The 13,234-nt window shown below is 41.0% G+C and overlaps 2 protein-coding genes across 8 annotated transcripts in view; one reads left to right on the top strand and one right to left on the bottom strand.

Annotated features, from left to right (window-relative positions):
- Window positions 1-622: 622 nt before the first annotated feature.
- Window positions 623-1,942, bottom strand: SDHAF1 (succinate dehydrogenase complex assembly factor 1). Its single transcript, XM_068115149.2, has 2 exons — window positions 1,310-1,942; window positions 623-1,170 (listed from the first exon to the last, which is right to left on the bottom strand). Exons 1-2 carry the CDS (start codon window positions 1,550-1,552, stop codon window positions 1,156-1,158), a joined length of 258 nt encoding a protein of 85 aa, XP_067971250.1. The 5' UTR covers window positions 1,553-1,942; the 3' UTR covers window positions 623-1,155.
- Window positions 1,943-3,315: 1,373 nt separating this feature from the next.
- LOC137426530 (uncharacterized) overlaps window positions 3,316-13,234 on the top strand; it is a 50,825-nt gene continuing 40,906 nt past the window's right edge. For 2 of the 7 annotated variants that reach the window (XR_013623672.1, XR_013623667.1), the window contains exons 1-2: window positions 3,586-3,669; window positions 5,259-5,474. The gene's annotated coding sequence lies outside the window, so the exon portion shown is untranslated. Of the gene's footprint in view, window positions 3,670-3,784; window positions 3,897-5,258; window positions 5,475-13,234 lie in introns of those variants that run through there. The other 5 variants (XR_013623671.1, XR_013623666.1, XR_013623668.1 and 2 more) reach the window with 4 other exon arrangements.

Below are 13,234 nucleotides of genomic sequence, written 5' to 3'. Positions count from 1 at the left end.
CCCTCGGGAAAAGTCTGACCTGGAATTGAGCACATGTGGGACATTGTCCGGTGTCACCCTTCAAATGGATGAGAACATCCCATGGCCATCGCCGTCATCTCTACGAAGACCAAACTTGTGATTGTGCCAGTGGCTTGGCCTAAATGTACGTCCACCCGTCTCAAACCTGGGTTTGAATCCCGACCCAGCTGTAAACTGTCATCCCGGTGGTTCACAAGCACGGAGATTCAATTTGTATGCCGTCCGTCGGATGGACGTTAAACTGGGCATCTGCGTGAAATTAGTCGGACGTGAAAGATCGTGACGAGTCGGTGAGCTTTCACCGGCACCTTAAACAGGTTAAAACTTGCTGCCCTAACCTCCATGGGGCACTGCATCAGCGGCACAGCCATGCTCCCAGTAAGGATGCAAACAAGCAACCGTCGGCTGCACATGAAATGAATCCAGTGCAGCACCACACACACACACGTGCAAAACCAAGGTGTTCTTGGAGTCTTCACAGCATTCCCTTTGGTGGCACCTGAAGCCAACGTGATGTCTCGTGCTGTTGTCGGATGACAATACAGGTACCTTCGCGGTGTTTACCAATACCACACGCACACCATCGAGTCCAAGATTCCAATTGAGAATGACAACAAACGTTTATTGGTTGGAGATGTATAACATGCTGAGGAATTTTACAGATCGGCACCTGTTGCATATTTTTTTTTAGTAGGTTTGTGCGGAAGAAAAAAAAAATCCATAAAATGCATCACATGACAACAATGAGGCTTCGATGTGTAAAATCCTTGTCGAATGAGCGAAATTGCCACTTCTTTGCCAGGTAGACCATTCCATACATCCACTTCCGTACTCTCTTGCATGGAAGATCCCGACCTCACTCATCTTCCTGCTTTTCAAGAAATGTGGGACACGGCAAACATTTCCTTAATATCAAGGACGATGTCTAATCGGTGGATGGAGCACAGGCATGATGGTCCGATTGGCCCTTTGTGTGCAAGTTCCCGTTGGCAGTTTCCATTTGAATCGCAAGACTATCGAAAATCTTCGTTGCCATAGTGATGGCCTCGTCGTCATGGTGATGGATGGGCCAAACAGCAGTTACTTTCAGGTTCAGTGTTATGGACAAAAATGAGAGCAACCGCGTTTGTGACGTCACGGGATCCGCACCTGCAGTGAAAGGAATGGAAGGTTACGTGGGTGGGGTTACCAAGCGGCGTGCGCGTGCTCATAAACGAAGGTGCGGCGTGGGCGTGATCATAAACGAAGATGGGCGTGGTCACAAACGAAGGTGCGCCCATTAACTGGCCTTCTGCGGAGGATTCCCGAAGTGAAGGAGCTGTTGAGCTGAGCTTTCCTGCAGTTGTAACAGCTGCCTTCGCCCTCTGCGCAATAAAAAGTGAATGCGCTGGACGTCTAGGCGGGAAAGTGCCGCCTGGCGTCGGAACTCAGAACGCACGAAGGACACGAATCCCGGCTTGCCTTGGGACGCCCGCATCAGCTGCCGATAGAGGGACAGCACCTGCCGCTGTAGTTCACTATGGCGCACCATAACACTTTTACTGCTTCCCGATGTGCACAGACAAGAATATATATATGAGAAACGCTGCAGATTGTCTTACACCGCGAGCGGTGTAAAAAGCATTCAAAAGCGCAAACACCTGCGACCGACGATGCGAAAGGTAGCCCGGAAGTGCTACTCGTACATTTTCCGGATTACCTTTCGAATTGATCACCTTTTCGTTTTGTAACTTCACGTTTCTGACCTTGGATTTTTCTTTTTACATTCAAGGTTTGTAAACAAACCGAGAGAATTAATGGGGGTGGAACCATAGTCAAACTAACATTAATGTTAATACAACTCAATTCATGGGGTAAAATTAAGGAACCATAGTCGAATTAACATTAATGTCAATACAACTCAATTCATGGGGTAAAATTAAGGAACCGTAGTCGAGTTAACATTAATGTCAATACAACTCAATTCATGTGGTAAAATTAAGGAAGCATAGTCAAACTAACATTAATGTTAATACAACTCAATTCATGGGGTAAAATTAAGGAACCGTAGTCGAGTTAACATTAATGTTAATACAACTCAATTCATGTGGTAAAATTAAGGAAGCATAGTCAAACTAACATTAATGTTAATACAACTCAATTCATGTGGTAAAATTAAGGAACCAGAGTCGAGTTAACATTAATGATAATACAACTCAATTCATGGGGTAAAATTAAGGAACCATAGTCGAGTTAACATTAATGTCAATACAACTCAATTCATGGGGTAAAATTAAGGAACCGTAGTCGAGTTAACATTAATGTCAATACAACTCAATTCATGTGGTAAAATTAAGGAACCATAGGAAAACTAACATTAATGTTAATACAACTCAATTCATGTGGTAAAATTAAGGAACCATAGGAAAACTAACATTAATGTCAATACAACTCAATTCATGGGGTAAAATTAAGGAACCATAGTCAAACTAACATTAATGTTAATACAACTCAATTAATGTGGTAAAATTAAGGAACCATAGGAAAACTAACATTAATGTTAATACAACTCAATTCATGTGGTAAAATTAAGGAACCATAGTCAAACTAACATTAATGTTAATACAACTCAATTCATGTGGTAAAATTAAGGAACCATAGTCAAACTAACATTAATGTTAATACAACTCAATTCATGTGGTAAAATTAAGGAACCAGAGTCGAGTTAACATTAATGTTAATACAACTCAATTCATGGGGTAAAATTAAGGAACCATAGTCGAGTTAACATTAATGTCAATACAACTCAATTCATGGGGTAAAATTAAGGAACCGTAGTCGAGTTAACATTAATGTCAATACAACTCAATTCATGTGGTAAAATTAAGGAACCATAGGAAAACTAACATTAATGTTAATACAACTCAATTCATGTGGTAAAATTAAGGAACCATAGGAAAACTAACATTAATGTCAATACAACTCAATTCATGGGGTAAAATTAAGGAACCATAGTCAAACTAACATTAATGTTAATACAACTCAATTCATGTGGTAAAATTAAGGAACCATAGGAAAACTAACATTAATGTTAATACAACTCAATTCATGTGGTAAAATTAAGGAACCATAGGAAAACTAACATTAATGTTAATACAACTCAATTCATGTGGTAAAATTAAGGAAGCATAGTCAAACTAACATTAATGTTAATACAACTCAATTCATGTGGTAAAATTAAGGAACCATAGTCAAACTAACATTAATGTTAATACAACTCAATTCATGTGGTAAAATTAAGGAACCAGAGTCAAACTAACATTAATGTTAATACAACTCAATTCATGTGGTAAAATTAAGGAACCATAGTCAAACTAACATTAATGTTAATACAACTCAATTCATGTGGTAAAATTAAGGAACCATAGTCAAACTAACATCAATGTTAATACAACTCAATTCATGTGGTAAAATTAAGGAACCATAGTCAAACTAACATTAATGTTAATACAACTCAACTCAATTCATGTGGTAAAATTAAGGAACCATAGTCATACTAACATCAATGTTAATACAACATCCCTCGAGGCATACAGGTTGTACCAAGATGGATGGGTGCGACAAATCCTACACAAAGAACTGAATGACGTCCACTTGATTCGATCCAAGGTATTAATATATTAAACAAACATGTATTTTTTAAAGCTGCTTGTGTTCATGTTATGGACCTGATTGATTAAGTGCCCTCCATTTGTTCAAAAACCACTGCAGTTTTAAGCTGTGCATGCATGTGTGGCTGTGTGCATACTTTGTAGACATGTGACGCACAGTGCGAAGTGAGTGCCGCCATGTGTGCTTTGTGCGTATGGCCATAAGTCATCACCTATATTTATCATGTAAGCAACGAATACATAGCACGTTCTTCACATGATAAAATCGAGATTCATTTTGACCGAGTTGATAAGAGTACATAACTTTAGAAAGTTTATTGGACAGTTTCAAATTCAATACTTTTATGTTCCAGGTTTCGCATTCCACGAAACATGTTCTTACTTACTGTTAACAAAATGCTCGGAGCAGACAGGTGTGCGATCCCACTGTGATTCTGTTTGGATGTCACTGCGATTGATGGCAGCCTTCCACAAACGCCGCCTCTCTTCACTTAGATTTCTCGTTTCCTCACCCTGATTCAGTAGAAGTTTGGGCGTTTTGTAAAACTTAACTCCTGGCCTAACGCCTGGCCTGTTTGAACAACGAAATACGCCGCAAATTGGCATGTCTGGTCGTGAACAAAAACTATTTAATGTGAATCCGCTGACGACGTTGTTCGAGAGGGTATCAAAATGGCCGAGGTGTCCCAGGGTGCCCTGCGCGCGTGCTCCGATGACGTCACAAGAAAACGAGCAATTAATGTGGTAAAATTAAGGAACCATCGTCAAGCTAACATTAATGTTAATACAACTCAATTCATGTGGTAATAGCCGGCGAAGCCGGTGTTGTCAATGAATGCGTACGTATTATGTTGGAAAACCAGATTATGCTGGATCCCTTGGCTTGAGAATTCCGAAGCTGTGACGCACCAAATCGCTCAATGGAGGCCGCCATCTTGCGGATGCGGGAGTATGCATAACAAATTGAAAAAAGTTCAATATGAGTTTGTTTCACCCGTCTTTGTTTGATTCACAATCTTATGCACCTCTAATTTGTAATTAAAATACTTGAAGACCAGCCTCGGCCCGCACGGGCCTGGTTATCTTCAACGAAAATCGTCACCAAACACCGGAACCAATGAGATTCCAGCATTTGGAAAAATATTTCAAAAACCAAATCACTCAATGGAGGCCGCCATATTCCGGATGCGGAAGTATGCATAAAAAAATTGCGAAAAAGTTCAATAGGTGTTTGTTTCACCCGTCTTTGTTTGATTCACAATCTTATGCACCTCTAATTTGAAATTAAAATACTTTAAGACCAACCTCGTTATCTTCAACGAAAATCGTCACCAAACACCGGAACCAATGATATTCGAGCATTTGAAAAAATATTTCAAAAAAGCTTATTACGCGTTTCGGAGGGGGAAAACGGCATCAAATATTCTAAAATTGACGAAGAATTACTTTTTTAGAAATCTCGCGGCCGTAGGGGATAGTTTTTCACGGCCGGAAATATCCGAAGTTGAGACGGAATTCACCGAATTAATCAAGAAGTAAATTTTATCAATTTTAATCTCATCCAGAATGCAAATGGTGTCATTTTAGGTCTGAATTTGCGAAATTTTGTGAGCTGACCAATCGGCGATCAGCTTAGGTCAGCCAATCAGCGCCATCAACACGGTTTGATTAACGACAGTCACACATTGCCGTTGAAACAGCGCTATCATCTGATCTGTCGGCACTGATCTTACTGCAAGCTAACTTCTTCTGGTGGAGGAAGGCGCAGTGCCCGGAGAGAACCAGTCCTGACAGCGACTGAAGGTAGAAGACTACACACATACTGTGAAAACGTATGTTAAGCCCAGTTAAAATTTCTTAAAATAGGCCCTAAGCTAGCACATCGTATAGTTACTTCCTTAAGCTTCTTGTGACATTTATTGTATGTAGGTATTTGGGGAGGACTGTCTGCTCTTCTCTTTTACCAAGTCTTACCAGGTACGGTACCTACTACACCTACCTACTACCAACTACCTAACCTACTGATGCCATAGTGATGGGTAAAATAGTGGCAAGAGGCTTTGGCTTCGCCGGCTCATTGCGGCTTTGCAGTTGGGTAGTAGTATTAAGGGCACCATAGTCGAGCTAACATTAATACAACTCAATTCATGTGGTAAAATTAAGGAACCACAGTCGAGTTAACAATTGGTTTGTTTGTTTTTCACACTGAATGAAAAACGTCAAGGTAGAGCATATCGATTGTGATATCCTCTTGGTAAGCCATGACCTAACGGGCCGCGTCATAATTCTGTTTCCGGGTCCAAACGCGCGCGTTCGTCACACTTACCAAGAGGTATCCTTCATTTACACATCTTCACAAATCTCTTCACCCTTCATTTACACATCTTCACAAATCTCTTCTTCTTTCGTGTATCATCAGATGGCCAGCTCAGTGTCGTGCAGCCATGCCCTCGTCTCTGGTCCTACGTTGAAGAGGCCGGCTTCTGAAGGTGGTCTGTATAGGGGGCAGGTGGTAATTATGTGTTCGGCAGTCTGCACAGGCTCGCCGCACTCGCACGCGGCGCTGTCTGCCACCCGGCCGTTTCCCACACCTGCTTCCAAGATGCCGCCAGCCATGCGCTTCTAGACAGGTCCTCAGGGATAGAACTGAGCATCTCTTATGCCGCCTTGTTGTAGGGATGGCGGGACTTGAGTCTGCTTGGAGGTGCCACTATCGTTGTGGTGTTGTGCAGGATGTGCCAGTCGTGTTTCTGGGCATTCCTTGCCAGGGCGAGGGTAGCGGCCTCCCGTCGGAGGCCGGCCGGGGCGATTCCCGCTAGGGCTGGCAGGTGGAATGCCGGGGTGGGCTTCAAGCAACCAGCTGCAATGCGGAGGGCGTTGTTTATGGCAACATCAACCTTTCTCACATGTGGGTTTCTGCTCCAGGCTGGGGCACAGTATTTGGCTGCAGAGAAGACCAGGGTTTGCGTGAATATTCGTAGGGTCTTGGCGGAGACTCCCCAGGTCGTACCAGCGAGACGTCGGATAAGCGAGACCCTTGATGTCACCTTGGCCTTAACGTCTTCTAGGTGTTGCTTGAAGGACAGTATCCGATCTAGGCGGACACCGAGGTAGCCTACTTTGGGGCTTGCTGGAACTCCAGGCATTTGTTGTCAACGAACACGTCCAGTTCCCTTTTTGCTTCTCTGTTGTTAAGATGGTATGCCGCTGACACTGTCTTACCAATGCTGAGCTGCAAACGCCACCTCCGGAGGTAGGCGACCAAGGTGCCCATGTCTTGGTTGATACCGTTTTCCATCACCTTCCATGTTGGTCGTCGCAGCATGATGGCCAGGTCGTCCGCGTAACCGTACTTTCTGGATGTTGTATCCGGCAGGTCGTAGATGTAGATGTTAGACAGCATCGGCGAGAGAACAGAACCCTGCGGGACACCATTCCTCAGTCTTCTGAGCCTGCTGTGCTGGCCGTCGCTGGTCTGTAGGACGAAGCTGCGGTTTGACAGCATCTCCATGATGAAGTTCACCATATGCCGGTCCGGGATTGTCCTCAGCAACTTCAGGTGGAGTCCACGGTGCCAAACGGTGTCGTCTGCAGCTGTCAGGTCCAGGAACACTACGCCAGCTTTCTCATTGTCCTGGAAGCTGTCTTCGATATCTTGTGTGAGTAATGTTACCTGGTCCACTGTTGACCTGCCACGACGGAAACCGGCTTGTTCCCGCGGGAGCTGTGGGTCCACCACTGGGTCGATGCGGCTGTGGATCATCCTCTCCAGAATCTTAAATGGGACGCAGAGCAACGAGATCGGTCTGTAGGACTTGGGATCTTCCGCAGGTTTGTTCGGCTTCGGCAGGGCTATGACGGAAGCACGGTGCCAGGTCTTCAGGAGCTTGGACCTCCGGAGGCACGACGAGAAGAACGAACACAGCCAACCAGATGTTGTTGTGCTCTGGTGGATGACGAACTCCGGATGGATGTTGTCACGGCCTGGTGACTTACCCGGCTTGAGTTTGCTCATGGCCGCACTGAGTTCGGCTGCTGTGAAGTCTCCAGAGAGATTGGCATCGGCGCTGGCCGCCCTGGAAAGAGAAGACACCTCACTCAACGTCAGGCGGGCAAAGTTTTTGTCTGCATCTGGGAAGCGACTGTTCTTCAGGAGCTGGGACGCAATGGCGTCTGCTGTCACCGGGCACCTGAATGGCATTGTATTTCTGCCTGTCAGCTGGTTGATGGTCTGCCACGCCTTGTGACTAGAGTGGGTAAAATCGATCGACTCAACTATTTCAGTCCATCTGGTCCTACGGGTGGCGTCCAGCTTCTGGAGTAGTGCTGTTGCAGCCGCGTCCACTTCTTCCCTGGAGCTAGCCTGCTGATGGTACAAGCCAAGGTCAAGACAAATCTCTTCATCCTTCATTTACACATCTTCACAAATCTCTTCATCCTTCATTTACACATCTTCACAAATCTCTTCATCCTTCATTACACATCTTCACAAATCTCTTCATACTTCATTTACACATCTTCACAAACCTCTTCATCCTTCATTGCACATATTCACAAATCTCTTTATACTTCATTTACACATCTTCACAAATCTCCTCATCCTTCATTTACACATCTTCACAAATCTCTTCATCCTTCATTTACACATCTTCACATATCTCCTCAATCTTCATTTACACATCTTCACAAATCTCTTCATCCTTCATTTACACATCTTCACAAATCTCTTCATCCTTCATTTACATATCTTCACAAATCTCTTCAATCTTCATTTACACATCTTCACAAATCTCTTCATCCTTCATTTACACATCTTCACAAATCTCTTCAATCTTCATTTACATATCTTCACATATCTCCTCAATCTTCATTTGCACATCTTCACAAATCTCTTCATCCTTCATTTACATATCTTCACAAATCTCTTCATCCTTCATTTACACATCGACACAAATCTCTTTATACTTCATTTACACATCTTCACAAATCTCTTCATGCTTCATTACACATCTTCACAAATTGTTTCAATCTTCATTTACACATCTTCACAAATCTCTTCATCCTTCATCACACATCTTCACAAATCTCTTCATCCTTCATAACACATCTTCACAAACCTCTTCATCCTTCATTTACACATCTTCACAAATTGTTTCAATCTTCATTTACACATCTTCACAAATCTCTTCAATCTTCATTTACACATCTTCACAAACCTCTTCATCCTTCATTTACACATCTTCACAAATTGTTTCAATCTTCATTTACACATCTTCACAAATCTCTTCAACCTTCATTTACACATCTTCACAAACCTCTTCATCCTTCATTTGCACATCTTCACAAATTGTTTCAATCTTCATTTACACATCTTCACAAATCTCTTCAACCTTCATTTACACATCTTCACAAACCTCTTCATCCTTCATGACACATCTTCACAAACCTCTTCATCCTTCATTTGCACATCTTCACAAATCTCTTCATCCTTCAATTACACATCTTCACAAATGTCTTCATCCTTCATTTACACATCTTCGCAAACCTCTTCATCCTTCATTTACACATCTTCACAAATCTCTTCAATCTTCATTTACACATCTTCACAAATCTCCTCATCCTTCATTTACACATCTTCACAAATCTCTTCATCCTTCATTTGCACATCTTCACAAATCTCTTCATCCTTCAATTACACATCTTCACAAATGTCTTCATCCTTCATTTACACATCTTCGCAAACCTCTTCATCCTTCATTTACACATCTTCACAAATCTCTTCAATCTTCATTTACACATCTTCACAAATCTCCTCATCCTTCATTTACACATCTTCACAAATCTCTTCATCCTTCATTTACATATCTTCACATATCTCCTCAATCTTCATTTACACATTTCACAAATCTCTTCATCCTTCATTTACATATCTTCACAAATCTCTTCATCTTTCATTTGCACATCGACACAAATCTCCATCTTTCATTTACACATCTTCACAAACCTCTTCATCCTTCATTTACACATCTTCACAAATCTCTTCATCCTTCATTTACACATCTTCACAAATCTCTTCATCCTTCATTTACACATCTTCACAAATCTCTTCAATCTTCATTTACACATCTTCACAAATCTCTTCAATCTTCATTTACACATCTTCACAAACCTCTTCATCCTTCATTTGCACATCTTCACAAATCTCTTCATCCTTCATTTACACATCTTCACAAATCTCTTCAATCTTCATTTACACATCTTCACAAATCTCCTCATCCTTCATTTACACATCTTCACAAATCTCTTCATCCTTCATTTACATATCTTCACATATCTCCTCAATCTTCATTTACACATCTTCACAAACCTCTTCATCCTTCATTTACATATCTTCACAAATCTCTTCATCTTTCATTTACACATCGACACAAATCTCCATCTTTCATTTACACATCTTCACAAACCTCTTCATCCTTCATTTATACATCTTCACAAATCTCTTCATCCTTCATTTACACATCTTCACAAATCTCTTCATCCTTCATTTACACATCTTCACAAATCTCTTCAATCTTCATTTACACATCTTCACAAATCTCTTCAATCTTCATTTACACATCTTCACAAACCTCTTCATCCTTCATTTGCACATCTTCACAAATCTCTTCATCCTTCATTTGCACATCTTCACAAATCTCTTCATCCTTCAATTACACATCTTCACAAATGTCTTCATCCTTCATTTACACATCTTCACAAATCTCTTCATCCTTCATTTACACATCTTCGCAAACCTATTCATCCTTCATTTACACATCTTCACAAATCTCTTCATCCTTCATTTACACATCTTCACAAATCTCTTCATCCTTCATTTACACATCTTCACAAACCTCTTCATCCTTCATTTACACATCTTCACAAATCTCTTCATCCTTCATTTACACATCTTCACAAATCTCTTCAATCTTCATTTACACATCTTCACAAATCTCCTCATCCTTCATTTACACATCTTCACAAATCTCTTCATCCTTCATTTACATATCTTCACAAATCTCTTCAATCTTCATTTACACATCTTCACAAATCTCTTCATCCTTCATTTACACATCTTCACAAATCTCTTCATCCTTCATTTACACATCTTCACAAATCTCTTCAATCTTCATTTTCACATCTTCACAAATCTCTTCAATCTTCATTTACACATCTTCACAAATCTCCTCATCCTTCATTTACACATCTTCACAAATCTCTTCATCCTTCATTTACATATCTTCACATATCTCCTCAATCTTCATTTACACATTTCACAAATCTCTTCATCCTTCATTTACATATCTTCACAAATCTCTTCATCTTTCATTGACACATCGACACAAATCTCCATCTTTCATTTACACATCTTCACAAACCTCTTCATCCTTCATTTACACATCTTCACAAACCTCTTCATCCTTCATTTACACATCTTCACAAATCTCTTCATCCTTCATTTACACATCTTCACAAATCTCTTCAATCTTCATTTACACATCTTCACAAATCTCTTCAATCTTCATTTACACATCTTCACAAATCTCTTCAATCTTCATTTACACATCTTCACAAATCTCCTCATCCTTCATTTACACATCTTCACAAATCTCTTCATCCTTCATTTACATATCTTCACATATCTCCTCAATCTTCATTTACACATTTCACAAATCTCTTCATCCTTCATTTACACATCTTCACAAATCTCTTCATCCTTCATTTACACATCTTCACAAATCTCCTCATCCTTCATTTACACATCTTCACAAATCTCTTCATCTTTCATTTACACATCAACACAAATCTCCATCTTTCATTTACACATCTTCACAAACCTCTTCATCCTTCATTTACACATCTTCACAAACCTCTTCATCCTTCATTTACACATCTTCACAAATCTCTTCATCCTTCATTTACACATCTTCACAAATCTCTTCAATCTTCATTTACACATCTTCACAAATCTCTTCAATCTTCATTTACACATCTTCACAAATCTCTCCAATCTTCATTTACACATCTTCACAAATCTCTTCATCCTTCATTTACACATCTTCCCTGGTGTTGGGCTAGCGGCTAGGGTGCCGGCTTGGGATCCTAGGATCCTGGGTTCGAATCTCGGTCGATCGCCGAATTAACGCCAGGGGGCTTGACTCAGCCTGTCATCCTTCCGAGGTCGGCTAATTGAGTACCAGTTCACTGGTAATTCCCTGTTTGTCGTTGAAGGCGGCAAAAAGGGTTGGCGTCAGGAAGGGCATCCGGCCGTAAAACATTGCTTCAAAAAGGGGACCAAAAAACAACAACTACCACGGTCCCCGAAAAGGCCAACCCCCGCTTTGCGGGGAATAATGGCCTCTAAACGGTGGTTTTCTTCATTTACACATCTTCACAAATCTCTTCAATCTTCATTTACACATCTTCACAAATCTCTTCAATCTTCATTTACACATCTTCACAAATCTCTTCATCCTTCATTTACACATCTTCACAAATCTCTTCAATCTTCATTTACACATCTTCACAAATCTCTTCATCCTTCATTTACACATCTTCACAAACCTCTTCATCCTTCATTTACACATCTTCACAAACCTCTTCATCCTTCATTTACACATCTTCACAAATCTCTTCATCCTTCATTTACACATCTTCACAAATCTCTTCAATCTTCATTTACACATCTTCACAAATCTCTTCAATCTTCATTTACACATCTTCACAAATCTCTTCAATCTTCATTTACACATCTTCACAAATCTCTTCATCCTTCATTTACACATCTTCCCTGGTGTTGGGCTAGCGGCTAGGGTGCCGGCTTGGGATACCTAGGATCCTGGGTTCGAATCTCGGTCGATCGCCGAATTAACGCCAGGGGGGTTGACTCAGCCTGTCATCCTTCCGAGGTCGGCTAATTGAGTACCAGTTCACTGGTAATTCCCTGTTTGTCGTTGAAGGCGGCAAAAAGGGTTGGCGTCAGGAAGGGCATCCGGCCGTAAAACATTGCTTCAAAAAGGGGACCAAAAAACAACAACAACCACGGTTCCCGAAAAAGGCCAACCCCCGCTTTGCGGGGAAAAATGGCCTCTAAACGGTGGTTTTCTTCATTTACACATCTTCACAAATCTCTTCAATCTTCATTTACACATCTTCACAAATCTCTTCAATCTTCATTTACACATCTTCACAAATCTCTTCAATCTTCATTTACACATCTTCACAAATCTCTTCAATCTTCATTTACACATCTTCACAAATCTCCATCCTTCATTTACACATCTTCACAAATCTCTTCAATCTTCATTTACACATCTTCACAAATCTCTTCATCCTTCATTTACACACCTTCACAAATCTTTTCATACCTTTTACCTCCTCCAACGAAAGTGGCCGGAGGTTATATTTTCATCCCTGTCTGTTTTTGAACAGGATTTCTCAAAACGTTCTGGACCGATTCAGCCAAAACTTTGTGGACAGGTTTTGTGTGTGTGAAAACAGGTAAGAAAGAATTGATTCGATTT

Source organism: Myxine glutinosa, chromosome 5 (assembly GCF_964187855.1).
Source record: "Myxine glutinosa chromosome 5, kmMyxGlut1.1, whole genome shotgun sequence".
Classification (NCBI taxonomy): Eukaryota; Metazoa; Chordata; class Myxini; order Myxiniformes; family Myxinidae; genus Myxine; species Myxine glutinosa.
Note: the sequence above shows the minus strand (reverse complement) of the source record. Positions and strands in the feature narration are given on the sequence as shown.

Coding starts and splice junctions, on each gene's coding strand:
- SDHAF1 (XM_068115149.2), bottom strand. CDS start 1,552: ATGGTGCGCCATAGTGAACTACAGCGGCAGGTGCTGTCCCTCTATCGG.